The following is a 15,715-nucleotide window of genomic DNA, read 5'->3' as shown; positions in this document are numbered from 1 at the left end:
AAAAAGGCACAAAAAAGAAAACCCGACAAATGAACCATGAGTCTGAAAGGTAATTCATTTAATCATGCTGGATTTTATTACAAGAAGTTAAAACCAATGTCTATTTTTGCATGCATTTATGGCTTTTTCCATTGCAGTTGTACAGAAAACTCAGTTCATGCACCATTCGCATGACAGTGGACACAAGGAGCATGCTTCGAGTAATGTATGTTATTTAATACCACCGCATCTCGTGACACACAGGATATGCAATGAATTACAGCAAAAAAAAAAAACACACAAAAAAAAAAAAAGGCATGTGAGATGCTGGCATGGCACAAGGCATTTGGATTTGCTCAAGAAATTCCCACCATCATTTGTGTGAGACTCTCCATAAGCAGAGACCGGCTCTGACAGTTTTACACTGCACCAGATGGCAAGCAGTCCTTCCCACCGTCACACTGGCTCCAGGCATGGCACAGCATCGAAACGTTCACACAAGTACATACACACACACACACGCATACGTGCACACTTCCATCCCATCGGAACCGCTCTGGCAAATCAATATGCCCGAAAACCACAGGGATTGGTTTCGCACTGTTTTCTAACTAGGCCAAACTCGAGCTACCGTAAAATTTACTGTGCCACCGGAGGGTAGGCAGTGATCTATTTTGGAAACAAACTGAAACGGAAAACTCGTAGCCCGTGTCTCAGCAAATCTATCCGTGAGGCACCAAAATCACACGAGGCTGTGTAATTTTGGAGAGCCAGTCTGTTGTGGTAGTTAGCACAATGCTAACTAGATAAAGTAAATGCATGTAAGCTACTACTAAGGGCAAGCGAGATGTGGTAATACTATGAAAAATACTGAAGGTTAATGTGGTAATATATCATAAAGGCTAAGCTACAAAAGCAAACGCTGGGCTGAACACTGTCTAACACGTTAGGATCAATGTTAAAGCTTAATTGACTTCTATTTCTGGATTGAGCTTTTAAATTCAACACTCACAGAGAGGGAGAGGATGGGAAAGAGAGAGACGGATGGGGAAGAGATAAAGAGTAAGAGATATGAGTAGTGAATAAAAATATAACTTAATCAAGGGATGACAACCCTTGATTGCTTTTCACAGACAGTGATGCCAATTTCCAGCAACGTGGCAATAAGGTCACATACAGTGGCATCCAAAAGGCTACAGTGAAAATAAGGGAATCAGAATTTAAAAAGTTGAAATTTGGCATACTTGTCTCATTTCTGATCAGATTTTCAGAAGCTATGCCCATCTACACAGGCCACCAATGACGTCAGAACATAGGGTATTAGCAACACCCAGTTCAATCAAACAGTGCATTGATCTGGGGGCCTTCAGCGATAAAACGGGCTGTGTGTCCATGTGAATGGGCCATTAAAGATCACACCTGCTGACAGAGCAAGTTAACCCATGAAATCCCACTGGTCACATATATTTAGACTCTAGAATGCTTCTTTTTTGCACAATTTGGGGGTCAGTAAGATTTTTTTAAAGAAAATGATACTTTAATTTAGCAAGGATGCAATAAATGTATCAAAAGTGACAGTAAAGTCCTTTATAATATTACAAAAGATTTCTATTATAGCTAAATTCTATTCTTCTAAACTTCGCTCATCAAAGAATCTTGAAAACAATTATCGTTTCCACAAAAATAGAATAATCTTACCAATCCCAAACTCAGCTAATTTACTTACTGATTAGTGAACTAGATATAACTCAGTCTCAAGTTTTGTTCAAAAGTTCCTAAAACTTTTTTCTATTTCTAGATTTAAATTGGATTTTGAATCACAGGTTCAAATTTTGGATCCCACTGTATGTTACTTTATTGTTTGTAATTTTCTATTGGATCTTTATGACCAGCTGAACCAATTTTAACCCAGTAGTAACGTGAAACTTATTTATTTATTAAAATGGTACAAGGATTGGTTAAACAAGCTCACTAAACCCATGCACCACTTCACATTCCTTCACAGGACTCTCCAACTAACTCCATTTAAGTGTTACACTGGGCAAAATCACCCTTGCCAACCTCCAACACATCCCTCTGCAGATGAGAGTGAAGCAAGGTGAGGCACAGCCCACTGGCACTGCAGGCAAACCTGCGTTTATTTATAGGCACTTAACCCACTTTATATCACATTTGTCAATGTCAGCCCTGTGTCCTAATCTAGCCCTCTGTCAGCGCATCATTAGTAAATGCTGATCCCCACTCTACAAACACACACATACACCACATGGTAGAGAAGCAGCATGAGAACAGAGGTCTATCAGTCACCAAGGACAGGGATGGCCAGATCTTGAGCTCTTTGGAAGCGACTGCAATTATCGATTGTAAAAACTTGAACTTCAAAATACATGATGCGTAATGAAGATCAGTAATATGTGTCAAAAAAGGGGCCTCGTTTTTAATTCAGCGATCGTTTGACATTTCAGGCCTATCGTACCTTGCACTCCAATTGGTTAGATGGCGCAGCTATTTGCGGTGACACCGTATAGCAACTCACGTACGTGGCACTTTTCAGTCTGAAGCAACTGAATGGAAACAAAAGCACTGGTTAAGAGAAGCATTTTGAAATTGTTTTGAATGCATGGTCTTAAAAATGCAACACTTGTGCAGAAAAGCAGTCAAAATAACCAAAAAGCCCACCTCTAGCCCCTCTTGCACAGATCCTCTCAAATCAGCCAAAAATTACCTTTCTGCTTTCTCGATCACAATTTTTGGTTTCAAAATTTGGGATTCACTTTTAAATCAATGTCAAGCTGCTGCTGCTGTTGTGCATTTGTAGTTGCTGTATGTTTCTGCCAACCAATGGTGCAAAAAAAAAAAAAAAAAAAAAAAAAAAAACACCACCGTTTTTTTATTGGGTCTCCATGGACAAAAGGGAGATTTAAAGTGACACATCTTCACACCGAACAGCTGCAAATGCTGTATAAGCGACTCCCTGCAACTAGATTCAGTCACAAGATTAAAAGGCACCAGACGAGCCTATAAATAGGCAGAAAAAAAATCACTCAGAGTTAAATTTGGAGAACAGTTATCTGGATTTGAGAAGGGGAGGTTTAACTACCTGTCCTTGACTTGCTTGTCTTTGCTGGCATGTGACTTTCCACATTCCTATCGACAACACAGATCATACTATTGCGAAAATATACATACACATACACGTACAGAATTACACACATGCATATCGCTCTGGCACTCGCTTTAACTCTCCTCGTTTGCAACCCGGGCTTCTCCCTTATGGGCAAGGGTGCATCTATTTCTGCTGGGTGGTGGGTGGTTCCACCTCAGGACCACCGTAGTACTGGCTGCAGTTTGGGTCCCCCCTCACTTTCGGGGACGAGGGTATCTGGACACCAGTGTAGGGGTTGACACACCAACACTCGCCCCTCTGTCCATGGCTGGACATGTTGCACTGGAACACAAGAGATAGAAGATGATGAGAGACGGGCAGGGACACGGTGGATGTTGGGGGCTTAATGAAGCTCCTGGGTGAGTACGGGGTGGAGGCGCTGCCCCAAAACAGCCCTCCCGCCTCATTTGACCCAGCATGTCTCATTGAACCCTACTGAGAACTCCCAAAATGAGGTCATAATTGAACTGGACATAGCTGACGCTGAGACCCAAAATAGGCAAATAACTGATTCTCAATTTTGTCCTCCAATGGCAAAGAACAAAAACTGACAGTTACAATAATTTCAAAAGGAACAGGATGATTGCAACACAATTAAGTGTGGCGAGGTACACTGTTTTGTGCCCTGGGAACAGGGTTTTCATGTCAAAACAACAGACCTGTTTTCTTTTACAGGACACATTTGTGTTTAAGCTCCGACATGTCATGCCAGGAATATTATATCATAATTGTGAACATAATTGATAACTTATAACGTTTTCAGTCATCAAGCTCATCAAGACAAAATGGCTTTAGAAGTTAATATTTTATATTATATTTTTATAAAACATCATATATATTATTTTTATTATTTAAAAAAAAAAAAAACATTAAGACTTCTTATGAAACTCCTAAACTGACATGTGTGACATCTTTTTTTCTGGAAAAAGAATCTGAGAAGCAAAAAGTATATATAAAATAGATTATAAAAAATATCCATATGTGATTCTCTTTTCCTCTGATAATGTCTCTAAAAACCAAGTCAAGCCACAGGACAGATGGGCTAGTCAGTCAGCAAAATTTTCATTAGCTTGTAACTCTCAGCTCAGATACGGTTGCCTTGGCTTTGATAAAACAGACTTCTCTTTGGCTCCATCTTTGAGTCATTATTGAACCTTCTACATGGAATTGGATAATAAAACTGCAAGATGCTGCAGATTGTTGTGCAAAGGTTGTGCAATATCTCATATTCCTATTTCCCTATAGTGAAATTAACATCAGCTGCCATTCAAACACAAGTACTTTTGACCTGCAAAATGACTCAAATTGACAATGGACAAGAAGACTCCCAAAGAAAACCTATTTCAGCTGCTAATTTCTGACCATTATGATGTCTTTAAAAGGTTGAGTCGAATGTTGGTCTTTTCACCTGCTTAAGGTTGTACTGTCCTGTCTTGTCACAGTTGGGGAACTTCAGGTCATAAAGATTTTCCAAAGGTCCTTTGTTGTCATGGAATGTAATTCTGGAGATGTTCTCCAACACTCTATCCAGCTCCTGTTGACACTGGCTCTGTAAAACCAAATACACACACAAACATGCATCTGAGCATTTCTTCAACTCAATCATATTAAAATTTTGAAATATTAAGATTTTTACATTCTCACTAGTTTATTTTGTCAATCTCCATTGTCTAAAGTCCTAAATACACTCAAATAAGTCATATTTTCAAATTTTTTACATCAAATGCATAAGATTACAGCCTGAAATGATATACAAAAAATTTATTGTGAGGGTATGCTATTACCAGGCTTTGTTTTAGATTTCAGAAATCTCCTTTGCAAGTTAAAATAAAAATAAATGTATGTTGAAAGTATGCTGAAGTGAGATTTGCATTGCTAAACATCTGAGAAAATGTTAAATCCAATTAATAGCTTTTGTGATTTAATAAAATCTAAACCACGTGCATTTGAAAAGTAGCAAAATAAGTGATGGAGACCTGGTAAAATGTGGCAAAAGATAGAGTTAATGTGACTTTCATATAGCAAAAAGTTAGTTTTAATAAAAATCCTTAAAGAAAGACTTATATAAGGAGAGTGAGATAAACAGCAGGTCAGCGGCCTCATGAAACATTTGTGTGGCTGATATAAATCTCGTACTTGAGCTAATTTGCTGGCTTAGTTCTGCCTCCCCACCTCTTTGCAAGGACAGGCATCAGTATCAAAGACCATTCCTGTCTCCCGTTCCTTCTCTTTTTCCATATATCTCTATATGGCTGCTCCCTGCTTGGCCCAGGATAAGAGGGCACTGGGGGAAGAGGGCCTGCCAGGGATCTTATCCGTATCATGTGGATGAAAAGTGCTCTATCACAAAGCAGTGAACTGTCATCGGACATGCCGTCACCCTGACATTCTCCTTGAATGCCTGCTTTTCATGGGATACGTGACAGTTACGCTACTGATTTATGACCCCCACACAAAAGCTGTTTATTCGGATAGGATTTTTATTACCCTACCATTATCACTGGTTTGAATTTTTATGGCCTTGGCTTCTTCATTTTATTGCATCTACCTTTTTATAGTACTTTCCAACCTCCATTTGCTTTATCAACATATCATTTAGCCGTAGTAACTGTACTATTGCTTTCAGGTCGGCCCAAACCAGACCCAGTGTATGTACATACACTGCTGTATGTTTATGGTCACATCGATTGTCTTTTTCTAAAACTATTTCTTGCCCAATAGCGGTACAGAATATGCTCAATGAGGAGGAAAATATGAGCGGATGTAGGACTGTTTTCTTATAATGTTGTCATGCAAAACAAGCCCTACATCCGAGCTACTAAAAAAACTACCAGAACTGTTATTTACTTTAAGTTGTACTTAAAAAAAAAAAAAAAAGAAAAAGAAAAATAATTTGCCTAATGAAGTAAATTAGCAATAGATTTTGTCTATTGGCTTAAAACATTAGATGATGCCTGATAGAGATGCTGATTGGGGTGTTGCAGTGGTCACTTGGCTGAGGATTTTAGAGTCCAGGTAAAGCATGGTACAAGTCCAAGAAACGTTAATTAACTCTCTGTGGACTTGCATGATGGCCAAATTCGACAAGCACTGGCTCATTCCTTGTTTCAGCAGAGACGGCAGCCATTCGTTCTGCCTTTGCAATCCGAATGCAAGTGTACGCTATCACCGGGCAGTGTTTTAGACATTAGAAATCACTGGTTAATTAGGTAACTAAGGAAATGATCACGTTTTTAACTGAAAACATAGTGAAAATGGCACCAAAAAAAAAAAAAAAAAAAAGGCTTAATACAAAAAACACCCGAAAATCAGCTTACAGCAGTTTTTGCACAGCTCCAATCATGAAAATAACATACTGAAGCAATAAATTATACACTGACAAACAACCTCAGACCACAGAATTATAGCAACATCAAATACAGAGGGTTGTACAAAGGACATACCATAAATCTGAACCCCAGAAGACTGTGTTAGGAAAATTAATGTTTAGCTGATACAGAAAGGAGAGTATCTGTGTCATAGCCAGTGAGTGTGTGCGTGTGTTGTTTGAGCCTGTAGCATTGTATATGTGGTGTGTTAGTCTGATAACCAGAAGAGGGCACTGGCGTACTGAACACAGGTTTTTATTTCTGTTGGTCTAACATTCCTGTGTTGTCCTTTTGTACGACTCGCTTTAGCCATCACCAGTACTCAAGAGGGACACTCACCTGTCTGGGGTGAGGTGTTTTGGGATCATCCAGGGAGCTGTACATCCTGGTCCTCTTGTTGCTGTGATGCTGTTTCACAGCTATTTCCTTAATGTGCTGGTAGTTGTTTTCTTTGCCAGGCTTCTTCACTGGAGGGGACCATGTGCCATTTACTTCACCTAATGAAGGGAAGAGTAGGTTACAGGATTAAAAAATAAACAAAAGTTAATTATTTGTTTAAATAATTAATTAAAAGTTTATATGTAATACTTAAAAAAATAAGTATGATATAATAAAAAAAAGCATATATGTACTGTAGTTTAGTATTCTTCCATCATGGCCCATAAAATTAATTGTTTAAATAAATAAAGTACATATGCAATTCATACTGAAAAGTGAAATATATTATTTAAAAATGCACTTACATGTGTTACATAAATTAGAATTTTGAATTCTGCCACCTAAATTCAATTGAATTAAAATTAAAATCCAGAAATAGAATCACTTTTTAAAAGCTATTCTCAATTAAATTCTGAATGCTGCACAACCCTGTTAGGTTTGATGTTGCAGAACAAATTGACAATTTTTTTTTTTTTTTAATTTGGATTATCGCTCTCATGTCAAAGACTGCAAGACATCTTTTTTTGTTAGTGAAAACAAACCCGGGATCGGTGTTCTGGCAGTGCACCAAAGCGATGCAGAGAGAAAGTTAAAGGCTGGCATTAATGAAGATAATCATAGAGCCCTGTGAAGAGATATATGCTTTTTGTCAAAACGTGTCTGTAAAATCATAAGTGAACTACTAATAACAAAAATAGACTTTTATCCTTATTTAAAGGAATAGTTTACCTCCAAAAAAATAAAAATAATAATAATTACTTTCATTGTATGTTGAAAAGTTTTTCAAAATATCTGATTTTGTGCTACACAGAAGAAAGTCATACAGTTTGGAAACAGCATGAAAGTGACTAAATTATTTTAAATGAATTAATTTTATTTTGGGGTGAACTTTATGTAAAAATCTATATTTATAATTACTAATATTTCATTAATAATAATTACAAATAATTTTTAAATATCTTCACTACAACAACATTTCATAGCATTATGCTCAAAAATAAATAAATAAATAAAAACTACCAAATAACAAAGACCCTTCAAAAGTAATGACAAAAAGACAGTAAATGGGTTTGAAACAAAACCGACAGAACTATTCTTTTAACCCCTTATATTTGGGGGGGCATCAAAGCTCAGAGACCACTGAACAAACCTCTATGTATTTGATCCCGAATGTACTGTACAGCAAATATTATGTACTTTTGGACTTTTTATAGGGCAAATTAGCTGCATGTCCCTTTTGGTAATATCACTTGCACAGAGCAAGTCACTTGGACTCTAGCCAGCCCTTTGAAACTCTTGCCTGCATTCAAGTCTGCTCCTTTTCCTGGATTATCGACATTAAAAAGCAGAACCCTTAGGCCACAAGCCCAGAGCTGCTCGAATGAAGTCAACGCAGGGTGAGTATGGGAGCCTAGAGATCTGAAAGGGGGTGATCGCTCTGAGCATTGTCCAGCACCGAATACTGTGGAATAAAGTTTCAAGCCCAATTGTAAGGAACAGACCTAAGAATAGTGTCTGAAATAGCAGGCGACTTTGCCAGAGTTTGCCTCACTAAAGAAATTATTGGCGGGTGTGCTTCAGCAGACACCTGCCATTACGTCTCCTCGGAAGCATCCCTGTTCCACACTCTCATCCCTGGGCCTACACCAGCAACACTTCCCACTCACAGTTCCTCTCTCTTTCCAAAGGCTTAGTGTGTGGGCTGTGCGGTTGGGGAGTGGACAGGAACTCTTTCAAGGCCTGGGCCGGTTTCTCTCTCGCTTCTCCCAAGGAAGCATGACATGCTGTTGAAAAGTCAAGTGCCACTTGTGAAGTTACACTGACTCTGTTCCAAAACCTAGTGAGATGTCTATGTAGGGAGCATTTTAAGGCATCACAGACATACTTCTGGCACAAAACCTGTTTCAACGAGAAAATGTACACCTATCATACATAAAAATGCAATACCATAAAGCATTGCAGCAAGCTCAGTGGGAAAAGAAAAATATTAATTATAGATGATATTTAAATTTCTGCACTGATATTGATTACCAACATTTTCATCCCTTTAAACTGGTTGTTTAAAAAACAACTACTTGACTCGAAACCTAGAATTTGATCTTTGTAATGCATATAGGCAATCTGACCAATACTTATCGACCACTTACTTTTCTGACAAATTAGTAACATTTTCTATGAAACGTGAACATAATAATCAAAATAGGAAAGATAGGAAATAGCAAAAACACAGAGATTGAATAATCTTTACATCCATCATTGGAAAAATCTAATTTAGTAGGGCACAACCAACATATGTTTCATTCACAAACCAGCAAGTATCTCTATATGATATACATGTAAGGTGCTGTTCACATAAGATGTGTGTAAAAACAGCAAGATGGAATAAAACAGGGTCTCCTGAAACATTTTTAATAATTATTTGTAACATAAAAAAGTGCATATGGTGAACCATGTAAAAGAAATAAAATTAGTTTTAAATTATAGAGCTTTCTGTATGTGATGCACATGTAAGATGCTGTTAGGATGAATTCAAAAACATAGAGATGGAGTACAACAGGGTAACCTGATAGATTTTTAAAACAGCATTTATGATGTGACAAGCCAAAATAAATAAATAAATACAGTACATTTTTAAAAATTGTCTTAAATTACAGCACTTTTATTGTAGTAACTGTTATAGAAAAAATGAGAAACAAAAACACTCAAGGGCAGTCCTGCTCTGGTTGCATGCTACCACCGATAATTAAGCATTTTACATCTTCTCCTTCACTGCCGATTTGGTTTAATCCATGCATACTTTTCTAATGAGCTGAAACTGCAGGCTCTCTCCAGGATTTATCAAAATGCAGAGGTCTGACAGCAGGATTATAACCAGCCGTATTGGTTTACAGTACACAATCTACTGATATATACAAACATGCACTCAGCAACACGCCACATGAAGCTCTTGTAACCAGTAAGCTCTGGTCAATCTGTGTACGAACTGAGGCACGGTGCATGCTGGGAAGGCAACCCAAAGACACTGACATTGATTGAAACCTGTCCACAGTTTACCCATCTGGTTAAACATTTACAGAAAATGCTTTTTCAACCCACACGGCTAGGAAGAGCGAGCCGAGCGGCCATGTTGTTTTTCCAAACAGGCTGCAGCGAGCACGCTGGCTCACAGAATGTGTCAGTTTGAAAAAGTAATGCAAGAAAAACATAAGCAGCTGTGATGCCCGTAAAGCCAGCTCGTATCTGGCGCTCTTTATTCCTTGCATAACCATGTGGCCTTTTGTGAAGGTTGTAACTTCAAGGACCTGCTGTACCACGCGACATTAATAAACAACAGTGTAGAATGTAATTTAATTTCCTTTCTTTTGTGGAACTACTCGACTCACAGGAAACCTACAGTATGCCAATGTCCGGCAAAACAGGACCAGGTGTCGAAGGGTTTTGTCAAAGCTAACTGTTGGTTTTGGTGGGTGCAGAATGACTTCCTTTGGGAAGTGTTGTTATTGTTAACTAAAAATAAACTATTAAAAACTAAATAAGGTAATTAAAATAAGGTTGAAATAAAATATAAATATTGAAGTACTAAAAATACTGATTGGAACAGTGTGAAAATGAATGCAAGAGCTAGCTGACATCTTTCCCCAATAACCACAAATATAAAACCACTTCTACTGTTCTGTTCTACAAGAACTTCCACTGGTGTCCCCTATGTGTCCTCCACATCATTAAAACATCTGTTCAGTGTCTTAACATTTCGCACTCTCTCTGATTCCACTTAAGAAAATCGTTCTGAGAAGTAATTTGTCACTATCCCCTAGGAGCAGTTCCCTGTTTTTTCTCCCCCATTTGATGAAAAAGCGTTTAAGATTTCATTCAACCTAAACTACCCGCCCTGAGCCTCTTCTCAATGCACGGTGGATGCCAGCACTTTTCTCTGTCTTTCTCTTCTACTCTCTTCTACTCTCCTCGCTCTCTTTTATCTTTTCTGTAATTGCATATGCAAAGACTAAACAGCGATGTTGTACGGTCATAAATCAGAGGCCTGCTGAGGGAGCCTCAATGACTCAGCAGCCACTGTGCACAAAGGAAATGTTCTCTGCAGACGAATGAGTTTCAGTCCTCGAGTTTGTGCATGAGTGTGTGTGCTTTTTCTGATAATTTATATACTAAATATAGATTTCAAAAGTTTCTTGAGTCATGCAGGTATTCAAAGGTGCTTCTGAGATAAAAAGTTATACATGAATACAATTAAATAAAAAATGGAGTCACTTAAAAATCTGCATGCAAATAAACAAAAATGAAAAGAGCTGTATAGATATCCACTTTACATATTAACACTCGGTATAATAACATGCTCACATTACAAGCAGATATCAATATAGTATGATCAACATTGAGTCATTTCAAATTCCGATCGGTGACGTTCAAATTAAAACAAAACTTTCTCTTTCACTAATGCATGTGTGAATTTAGTATCTGTCAATATGAATGATCCTTAAAATGATAGTTCACCCCCCAAAAAATATGAAAATTCTGTCATCTTTTACTCACCTTCATGTCATTCTAAACCTGAATGCATTTATTATTCTGTGGAATAAGCAAGAAAATGTTTTGAAGAGCATTTTGGGTGAACTATGCCTTTAAGGTTCTAGTATTCCTCAACAGCAAGCAATTTGATAATCAGTTAAAATTTGACAAATATAATGACCTAGTTTCAGTGTTAAGATTTGAGCCTTTGAGGAAACAGCTTGAAGTCAAAGTTTTCCTCAGGAAATGCCATGGATTCATTTTGTGATGTACTGTTGATCTCCATTTGGCACCATAGCAACTACAGCCTCCTGAGTGTCAAGGACTGCCTGAGCTTCAGCTTTAGACAAGTGGTTGAGCAACAAGCTTATAAAACAGTGATAACACACTTGGAACAGTGCTAAGCGTGGGTTTCAGGAAGAGGCTTTGCTAAGTAGAGCTGTCATTAGTTTACAGAAAGAATGTATTAAAAACTCTGAAAATGCTTGCTTTGGCCGTGCAAACCAGGATGTAACTTAATCCTCAAGCTCTCTTGAGATTATTTCCTTCTAGTAAGGTATCATAGCGGTACCAACATGTTAAATTACCCCAACCAAGAATGAAATGGCAGGTTACACTGTGGTCCTAAACAATATTCCAATGAAGAGCATTTCACCACATTGTACATAACATCTGAACATGATTTTAGTTTTAGATAAAGCATATATTGTTTATTTTATAACCCGCTTGCATTAAACATGAAAATGCCACTAGATAACATTGTGTGTGTGTGTGTTTATATATATATAAAACTATATATTTTTAAATATTAACTTTTAATAACTGAATAATAACTTATTTCAAAATTGTCAGATTATAATATTATATTAATGGGTTAATTCACCCAGAAATTAAAATTAGCCCATCTATAAAAAATAAAAAAAAGTGTCTCACACGGCTCCGGGGGGTGAACAAAGGCCTTCTTTAGCAAATCGATGCATTTTTGTAAGAAAAATATCCATATTCAAAACGTAATCATCACTTTAATGTAGCTTGAGCCAACAGTTGTACACAGTTCCAGGAGCATGACGTATGAGGTCAGCTTTGCGCATGCGCCGGTGAGTCTCGTGCAAACCAATGTTTGTTAACAGAAGCAAAGGAAGCAGTTTCCTTACTTTAGCAAAGGAAAACCAGTCTCCTCTTGGCTTATGTAGAAATCCTCCGACATTCTTCTTTAAAAATCCTCGTCTTCTACATCTAATTAGTGACTGTTGTTTTGTTTTGATCTCTCCCCTGCACTTCCGAGTCGTCACTTATGAGCAAGTTGACCTCCATACGTCATCCGCCCAGAACTGCTTCAGTTTACAACAGTGAACACAAGCTAGATTAAAGTGATCATTACGTTTTTAATATGGATATTTTTCTTACAAAAATGCATTGATTCGCAACAGGAGGCCTTTGTCCACCCCACGGAGCCATGTAAGACACTTTTTTTTATGGATGGGTGCTTTTTATTTAACTTCTTTTGGACTGATGCATGCAACACCCGCCGAGTGCCATGAAACAGCTTGAAAGATCAAAGACAATTTTTAATATAACTCCGACTGGATTTTTCTGAAATCCATATACACCTAGGATGACTTGAGGGGGGGGGGGGGGGGGGGGGAGTAATTTATGGGCTAATTTTCATTTTTGGGTGAACTAACCCTTTAACCTATTTAAATATATCTAAATTAAATAACCTATTTAAATTATATAATTTAAGACTTTAATTGGCAGTGCAAAAATACCAAATAATAAAATTAAAACTAAATGCTATAAATACTAGAAACTATAAAATACTGAAAACACTAAAACTAACAGTTATAGGGTGAAAACGTACAAAACTAACAGCACATAACATAAAAAGAGTTCAGATGCAAAAGCTTCTCAGTGCCGTCTGAAATTGTCATCTAAAATTAGCATTTTTATCAGGCTCCTATGCTGAGGTTCAGTAATTCTACTTTAATGGCAATGTATAGGTCATTTTCTATGCCATTAAAGTGAAATAGCTGAACATAAATACAGGAGCCTGATAAAAATGCTAATTTTAGATGAAAATTTCAGACGGCACTTAGAGGCATTTGCATCTGAACCCTTCATACTGTTCTGGCGCTTTTACACCAAAACATTTTTTTTATATTACCTATAAAATCACCAATATAAAAGTTACAAATCCTAATTCTTCTCAGGCATAACAAAATGGGTCTGCTGACAGGAATGTAGCTTTGTGCAGAGAGGTATAAACACAGCCTCACTGCTGCTAGATTGGTATTCTGTGCACTAATACCTGTTGCAGTCAAAATTGACATTTTCATGTGTATCAGTTGGGCAGGCAGGCAGCCAGCATTACAGCACGTAGTGAAAGATGGCTGGATGTGTCTGTATTTTGCTGACACTCCATCATCTCTCTAGTCTGTGGGGGGTTGTCCAGGATGGCCTTGGGGAGAAAAGACAGACCATTTTTTTGTGTTTTTTGAATTGCTTGTTTGACACCATGACACTCCAGATACCCTAGAGCAAAAGTAAAGTCAGGCCGCCTACAAGGAGGCTCTGGTGTCACAGGTCTCGACAAGCAGCCACCTCCCAAGGCATCCCCACCGCAGGCACTGGAAAGGTGTTGAAGAGAGCGTGTCTCAGCATATCAGACCCCAAAGGGATCCAAGGGCAATCCCAGTACACACGATACAAGGAGAAAGAGGAAAGGACTGAAAAACCAAACATGAGATACAAACCGCTAGCTTGAATAAACATATGAGATATATTTTTAGTATGGTGGTGAGGAGGCTGGATTTTCTGAAGGGAATCAGTGCAAAAGTTTACAGGTGCATCTCTTTACCTGCATTTAGCTATGGTTGTATTGATATATTTTTAGTATGCATTTTATTTTTAAGTATATTAATTGGTGTTATTTTGGATTCATCAGACTATGTTTCCTGGTTTTGTCATTTTGTCATCATCCAAATTGAGTTGAATGATGACATCAACAATGAACTGACTTTAACTAAAAAATTGACTGTTTACTACTGTCCGACTGTTTACTACTGTCCTACATTATCGACACAATATTTTCTGGTTTAACACTGTTAAGCTGTGTTGACACATCTGTATTGTATATTTATGTAAAACTACATAAATAAAGGTGACTTTACTATCAGAAGCAACTTATTGTACACTGATGCTCGCTTTGAGCGGTGTTGATACAGCTCGAATGAAAAAAAAATAAAAAATTGCGATAACTGATGTAAAAATATTAGATGAAAAACAAAAGAAAATGTTAGGCTAAATAAAAATATTTCAATAATAATAATAATAAATTTAAAAATCAATTGCAATTACTAAAACTTAAACAATATTAAAATGAAAACTGAATGAATATATATATATATATATATATATATATATATATATATATATATATATATATATATATATATATATATATATATATATATATATATATGCCAATTCATAAAATTAATAAATACCATAATAGTATATAAATAATTAAAAAATTACACTGGCTTAGAGAAAGATGATGAAGTATTTTCTTTTTTTTTTATTATTATTATTTACTCACCCTCCTGTGGCTTTTTCATTCTTTCATGCAGCACAAAAAATTATGTCAGGCTTAATTTTGAGTGATTTTCATTCCTCACAAATTGCCAAGCCCCCAAAAGCTCAAAAGTATGAAGAACAGACCAAAATTTAGGACGTTCACTGATCTAACCAAAGTTCACAATCACAGATATAATTTGCGCTATATTCCAAGTCACCTAACTTTATATTAATAATATTCACCTCTGCTATAGCTTTGAAATCTCATATGCAGTTGAATATATTCAAACCTACTGTAAAGGTATGCTTTACATGCAAGAACCAATGGTGTTTGCCATCAAATCTGGTGTGACATCTAAATATTCCAGCTTGTGTTCACTTAAAAAATGACCAGATTTGTGAACTCTTTAGATTAGTGAATAATGGCTTAGATTTCAGTCTGCTCTTCGAGACTTTTAAAGAAGTTGTATATAATTTTATGGTGCCTTTTGTATGTTTAAACTGTCATCATTTGGAAATAGAGCAGTTCTTTTTGGTTGGAAAAACATGAAGATTAATAAATGATGACAACATTATGTCCTTTAAAAATCCTTTAAGTGCCATGCTAAAGGTCAAAATGATGACAGAGGCCCTCAGTTGTGTGTTCACACACACTGCAAAATAG

The 15,715-nt window shown here is 37.0% G+C and overlaps 1 protein-coding gene across 1 annotated transcript in view; it reads right to left on the bottom strand.

Annotated features, from left to right (window-relative positions):
* Positions 1–53: 53 nt before the first annotated feature.
* igfbp2b (insulin-like growth factor binding protein 2b) overlaps positions 54–15,715 on the bottom strand; it is a 43,290-nt gene continuing 27,628 nt past the window's right edge. The window contains exons 3-5 of the mRNA XM_042764238.1: positions 6,853–7,010; positions 4,554–4,694; positions 54–3,427 (exon numbers count right to left, since the gene is read on the bottom strand). Coding sequence (XP_042620172.1) covers positions 3,269–3,427; positions 4,554–4,694; positions 6,853–7,010 — 458 coding nt within the window. The 3' untranslated portion in view covers positions 54–3,268. The remainder of the gene's footprint in view (positions 3,428–4,553; positions 4,695–6,852; positions 7,011–15,715) is intronic.

Source organism: Cyprinus carpio, chromosome A9 (genome assembly GCF_018340385.1).
Source record: "Cyprinus carpio isolate SPL01 chromosome A9, ASM1834038v1, whole genome shotgun sequence".
Taxonomy (NCBI): domain Eukaryota; kingdom Metazoa; phylum Chordata; class Actinopteri; order Cypriniformes; family Cyprinidae; genus Cyprinus; species Cyprinus carpio.
Note: the sequence above shows the minus strand (reverse complement) of the source record. Positions and strands in the feature narration are given on the sequence as shown.